At 46.4% G+C, this 6,296-nt stretch overlaps 1 protein-coding gene across 1 annotated transcript; it reads left to right on the forward strand.

Annotated features, from left to right (window-relative positions):
* Positions 1–1,264: 1,264 nt before the first annotated feature.
* On the forward strand, positions 1,265–5,929 carry LOC309671834 (toll-like receptor 2 type-2). Its single transcript, XM_082483133.1, has 2 exons — positions 1,265–1,368; positions 3,197–5,929. Exons 1-2 carry the CDS (start codon positions 1,355–1,357, stop codon positions 5,577–5,579), a joined length of 2,397 nt encoding a protein of 798 aa, XP_082339259.1. The 5' UTR covers positions 1,265–1,354; the 3' UTR covers positions 5,580–5,929.
* The last annotated feature ends 367 nt before the right edge of the window (positions 5,930–6,296 follow it).

Consider the following 6,296-nt stretch of genomic DNA (forward strand, 5'->3'; position numbering starts at 1 on the left):
TATCTCAGTCTTTCAATTCCCTTTTTTGGGAAGTGTCAAGTTCTTAACCTAATGTGCAACGCTAACTTTAACGTAGCGGGACTGAGGGTTGTTATGAGATGCCCTCAGGTTTCTGCCCGGGCTTTGCCACCCTTGAGCACACAGATGCCACCATGGGCCCTCTGACACATGGCCAGGCAGGTGGCAGGAATGGGTCGGTCTGTCTGCTCCCAGGCAGGTACCCCCCCGGTACAAGCAGGCAGCAGACCGCGACAATTTCTGTGCACGGGGAAACAAAAAAAAAATGGAAATGGCAGTAGGAAGGTTTGGTGTTCGAATTCAATGGGTTTCCCTTTCAGAGCTGGTAGGAAGACTCCCTACCCCTTCCTGCGTGCAGCGTGCTCGGCCATTTGACCAGCTGTATGTTTCCATTCAGTCAGGCTAAAATAAATATCACCAAACCTCCCCTCTCAAAATTGCCTTGGATATTTACAGAGGGATACTTTCTTTCAAACTGTGTCTTCTTTCTCAGACAGAATATCATTCCCATTCTTATGCATTTTCTATTTGTTGATAACATATGACTGTGGTGTCCTGGGAAACAAAAAGATACTGAGTGTTTCTCTAGTACCCTCTTTGACTAAACAATTTGACTCCAACAAGTATATCAATATAATATATATATCAATCTATATAGTGATAATAACATTTTACAGAAGCTACACAACAAAATAACTTGGCTGTGCTGAGATGTTGTGCTGCTCAGTACAGTTGACACCTACCCCAACATGTACCAAATAATAGTAAGTATCGAAAGTAGAGATACAAGGAGGTCAATGCAGTTCTGCCTAGGAACTATTTCTGCACTTAATGCTAGAGGAAGTGGTTGTGAAAGAATGACTTGTGTAAAATCGTTGCATCAGCCTTTCCAGCCATGGGCGATGACCGACAAAAGGAGAGAGATTTGCCACTGAATTTCAGCTCACGAGGAAGAGAGTCCAAACACTATCTACGCTCGTATTTGTGTCCCCTCTCAGCGGCAGCAATAGAAACGGTTGAAATGTGAGTTTGAAGGGCAGTGCCGTGCGTGTCGGACAATGCCGAACCCTTCAGAAGCCGTGGTATCCTTAGTTCTTACTAAAGGAAAGCTGTGCAAACCGGTATGCTTCACTGGCTGAGCAGTTAGAGGACGTTGGGAAACTGTCAGCGTAAATCTTTGTTTGAGGACTGCTGGCTGAAATATTTTCTCACTCCGGGACTGTCGTCGCATCAGGCCTGCCAGAGGGTTCCCGGCTTTTTGTTGTACTCGCAGGTATGAGGTGACCATTTGGATCCCAGAGTACACGGTCAGCAGACGGGGAGACTGAAAGGCAGCATGCAGTACACGAGGTAAGTATTTACTTTCTGCTTATTCAGGATTTAGGGGTACTGTTTGTCTGCGGTACTGGAGCTGTTTGCAGCAGCTTGTGAGCTTTAATGAGTGACTTATTTTCTGGTGTAGCCAACGGTGAAATGTTCTTTGGCACCCGTGGCAGGAAACACAGCCCTTCTGTAAATTAAAATCAGTATTGTTCTAATTACATCCACTGTTTATAGGGTGACGGTAACATCCAATTCCCATCTATTACCAGTGTTGATTTACAGAAAAGGGCGATAGACTTGTTTGGTTGCATATCAGCTTGTTCTGCCTTTCCAGTAAAGAATGTAAATTGCTTACACAGTGTAAAAAAGGGTGTGCCGGGAGCCTGTGCAGGTCTGCTTTTTAGAAGCCCTGAGGCTGGTGAGACTTCAAGCAGGGGACGCCAAAATCTCTTCAGGGAAATTTTGGGGTGTCAGAAGCCACAGCCCACTCAAAGGGCCGAGGGGGCGGGCACGCTCTGTTTGAGCTTCTGCCTCATGGGTAGCCATACGAGATGGACCCGCTAACGCTACGAAGGCTGTGAGCATTTAGAACCATAGAATCATTTAGGTTGGAAAAGACCTTTAAGATCATCAAGTCCAACCATTAACCTAGCACTGCCAAGTCTACCACTAAACCTTATCCCTAAGTGCCACGTCTACCTGTCTTTTAAATACCCTCAGGGATGGTAACTCAACTGCTTCCCTGGGCAGCCTGTTCCAGTGCTTGACAACCCTTTCAGTGAAGAAATTTTTCCTAATATCCAATCTAAACCTCCCCTGGTGCAACTTGAGGCTGTTTACTCTCATCCTATCACTTGTTATTGGGAAAAGAGGCTGACACCCACCTTGCTACAACCTCCTTTCAGGTAGTTGTAGAGAGCTATAAGGTCTCCCCTCAGCCTCCTTTTCTCCAAACTAAACAACCCCAGTTTCTTCAGCCACCCCTCATCAGACTTGTGCTCCAGACCCTTCACCAGCTTTGTTGTCTTCTTTGGAAACACTCCAGCACCTCAATGTCCCTCCTGTAGTGAGGGGCCCAAAACTGAACACAGTATTTGAGGTGCAACCTCACCAGTGCCGAGTACAGGGGAAGGACCACTTCCGTAGTGCTGCTGGCCACACTGTTTCTGATACAAGCCAGGATGCTATTGGCCTTCTTGGCCACCTGGGCACACTGCTGGCTCTTATTCAGCCAGCTGTCAACCAACACCCTCAGGTCCTTTTCCCTCAGGCAGCTTTCCAGCCACTCTTCCCCAAAGCTGTAGCGCTGCATGGGGTTGTTGTGACTCAAGGGCAGGACCTGGCACTTGGTCTTGTTGAACGTTATACAGTTGGCCTTGGCCTATCGATCCAGTCTGTCCAGATCCCGCTGTAGAGTGTTCTTACCTTCAAGCAGAGCAACACTCCTGCCCAACTCAGTGTGAGCTGCAAACTTAACTGAGGCTGCGCTTGATCTAACCGTCTTCCCCTGTGTAGGGTTGAAACATCCAGCCATAGCTTTGTTGCTATGAGGAGGCATAAAGTGAGAGATGTAAGAGGCAAGAGCCAATGTACGTAGGAAAAGGCAGGACCTTAAAAATGGTCTTTTATGACTGTTGAGACATGATATGGCTGTACTTCAGAGATGAGTAGCGCACCATGTTTGCAGGACTGAGTAGCTGAAGTAAGAGCAGAAGACTGACGTCACAGGAAAACTCTTAGAAGAAAAAATTTGAATCTGAATCTCCTAATAAAAGTGCATAGGTTTTCAATTGTTTTCAGTTGCTGTTCAAAACTGAAAATAGACACTACTTTCTATCCTTTCTGTTTCCTACAGGAAAATGTTCAACCAAACAAAACATAAACCAAGAACTACACACACCTGGCAAGTGTGGGCCATCTACATGGTCTTAGCTGCAAACCTCTCCGAAGAGCAAGTGCTGAAGCAGGCTTGTCCTTCATGCGATGCCACTCAGCTTTGCAACTGCTCTTCAATGGGCTTGGACTTCATTCCTCCAGGGCTCACGGACAAAATCACAACACTAAACCTGGCCCACAACAGGATAAAGCACATCCGATCTCAGGATCTACAGCAGACTGTGAACCTGAGAGTCCTGCTGCTGCAGTCCAACATCATCAGCTCAATAGACGAGGACTCGTTTCGTTCCCTTGGGAAGCTGGAGCTCTTGGACTTATCAAATAACACCTTGGCTCACTTGTCCCCTGCGTGGTTTGGGCACCTTTTTTCACTCCAGCACCTCCACCTTCAAGGGAACTCCTACCGAGACCTGGGGGAAAGCTCCCCCTTTTCTAGCTTGAGGAACCTGAGCTCCCTCCACCTGGGCAACCAGTGGTTCTCCACGATAAGGCAAGGGAACTTTGATGGCATTGAGCTTCTCGACAAGTTGTGGATTGACGGTGGCAATCTCAGTCAGTATGAGCCGGGAAGTCTGAAGTCGATTAAGAAGATAAATCACACGATCATAGACATAAGAAGTATTAATGTATTCTCAGCAATTGTCAGGGACCTTCTACACTCTGTCACTTGGTTGGAAGTGAGAAAAATACCATTCAGTATACCTGCTGAAATGCAACTATTGAGAGTCATGGCTTCTTCTTTTGCAAAGAAAATTTCTTTCAAACAGGCCTTATTAACAGATGCTACTGTGCCTGAGATTGTCAGTGTTTTAGAAGACATGCCAAAGCTAGTGGAGGTGGAGTTGATAGACTGTAGACTCTTGGGAACCGGACAATGGAAAATACAAATTCAAGCAAACCAATCACAGACTCTTAGAGTTCTGACAATAGAGAAACTATCTATAGAAGAATTTTATTTGTTTACAGATCTTCAGGCTGTGGAAGGACTACTATCTCTTCTTACCAAAGTCACAGTTAAAAACACCAAGGTCTTTTTGGTACCCTGCAGTCTTTCGAGACGTCTCCTGTCATTAGAGTACCTTGACCTCAGTGCAAATTTGCTTGGGGACCAGAGTTTGCAGCATTCGGCCTGCCAGCGTGCTTGGCCCTCACTACAAACTCTAAATTTAAGTCAGAATTCACTGAGTGACTTGGAAATGACAGGTAAAAGTTTGTCTCATCTACGAAAATTAATTATTTTAGACATTAGCCAAAACAATTTTGGTGAGATTCCAGATGTGTGTGAATGGCCAAAACACCTGAAATACTTAAACCTCTCCAGCACTCAAATCCCTAAACTAACAACTTGCATTCCCCCGACGCTGGAAGTTTTGGACGTTAGTGCTAATAACCTGAAGGAGTTTGAACTGCAGCTCCCATTTCTCAAAGAGCTGTACCTTGCAAAAAACCAGCTGAAGACCTTGCCCGGTGCTGCACCCATTCCTAACTTAGTGGCCATGTCAATCAGAAGAAACAAGCTCAACAGCTTCTCCAGGGAAGAGTTTGAGGCCTTCAAGAAAATGGCGCTGCTGGATGCCAGCGACAACAACTTCATCTGCTCCTGTGAATTCCTGTCCTTCATCCAGCACCAGGCCGGGTTGGTCCAGGTGCTGGTGGGGTGGCCAGACAAGTACATCTGTGACTCTCCCCTGGCAGTGAGAGGGGCGCAGGTTGGAGCCGTGCACCTCTCCCTGATGGAGTGCCACAGGTCCCTTGTGGTGTCATTGATCTGCGTCCTGGTGTTCCTGGTCATCCTTGTCCTCGTGGCCGTTGGCTACAAGTACCACGCGGTCTGGTACCTGCGAATGACCTGGGCATGGCTCCAAGCCAAGCGGAAGCCCAAGCGCGCCCCCGCAAAGGACATCTGCTACGATGCTTTTGTGTCCTACAGCGAGAATGACTCTGACTGGGTGGAAAACATCATGGTGCGGGAGCTGGAGCAGGCCTGCCCCCCCTTTCGACTCTGCCTGCACAAGCGGGACTTTGTGCCGGGGAAGTGGATCGTGGACAATATCATTGACTCCATAGAGAAGAGCCACAAAACGCTCTTTGTGCTGTCCGAGCACTTTGTGCAGAGCGAGTGGTGCAAATACGAGCTGGACTTCTCCCACTTCCGCCTCTTTGATGAGAACAACGATGCAGCGATTCTCGTCCTCCTGGAGCCCATCCAGAGCAAAGCGATTCCCAAGAGGTTCTGCAAGTTGCGGAAGATCATGAACACAAAGACCTACCTGGAGTGGCCTCCTGGTGAAGAGCAGCAGAAGAGGTTTTGGGAAAACCTGAAAGGAGCTTTGAAGTCATAAGAGAAGTTGTCAGCCCCTGTTTCAGTATATTTCCACTTTGGACATATATCAGTGTTTCTTCCTGCTAAGAAATTTTTCTGTCTTATTTTTCTGCCTCAGGAGAACCTGCTTTGCTATGTATAGAACTTATTACCATCTTACTAGATGAGAAAGACCCACTTTCGGCTTTCCAGTGACTTGATGCGCTCATCTTTCAAAATCCCTCCCAGTAACTTTGATATTTGGAAGACATGTTGGAATTCATACACTTTTCTACATACATTTAGCTGAATGTAGGTTATTTCTGTACTTTTTCCTCCTCTTACCACATCCCTGTCTAGTTCCAAACAATGCCATTGTAATTTAGAAATGAAAATAAAGCCAAGTGGTTCAGTACTCCCCTATGGCTGTTGTTCTCCTTTAGTTTATTTTCAGTGCCATCATGCATAGCAGGGTAATTAAAATTAAATTCTGTAAAAAAAATGAGGACTTATATTAAAATAAGCCCTCCGAAACCCTACCATCACTGAGCAACACAAAACCCAGACTGTATTGAATACATACCTGCATTCACAAGTCTGTTATTCTGGCTAGTTACACCGGAGTCCATACCCCCATGCACAGGTTGGACCTTACTCAATGCCAGTAGAGGAAGCATCCCAGCACCTTGTACAATGACTGTGCTGAAATCCAGAGGCATTAAATCACTGTCATTTTTTTTCCTTAGGCTTCTTTCTC

This window comes from Vanellus vanellus (genome assembly GCF_965231255.1).
Source record: "Vanellus vanellus genome assembly, chromosome: 4".
Lineage (NCBI taxonomy): Eukaryota > Metazoa > Chordata > Aves > Charadriiformes > Charadriidae > Vanellus > Vanellus vanellus.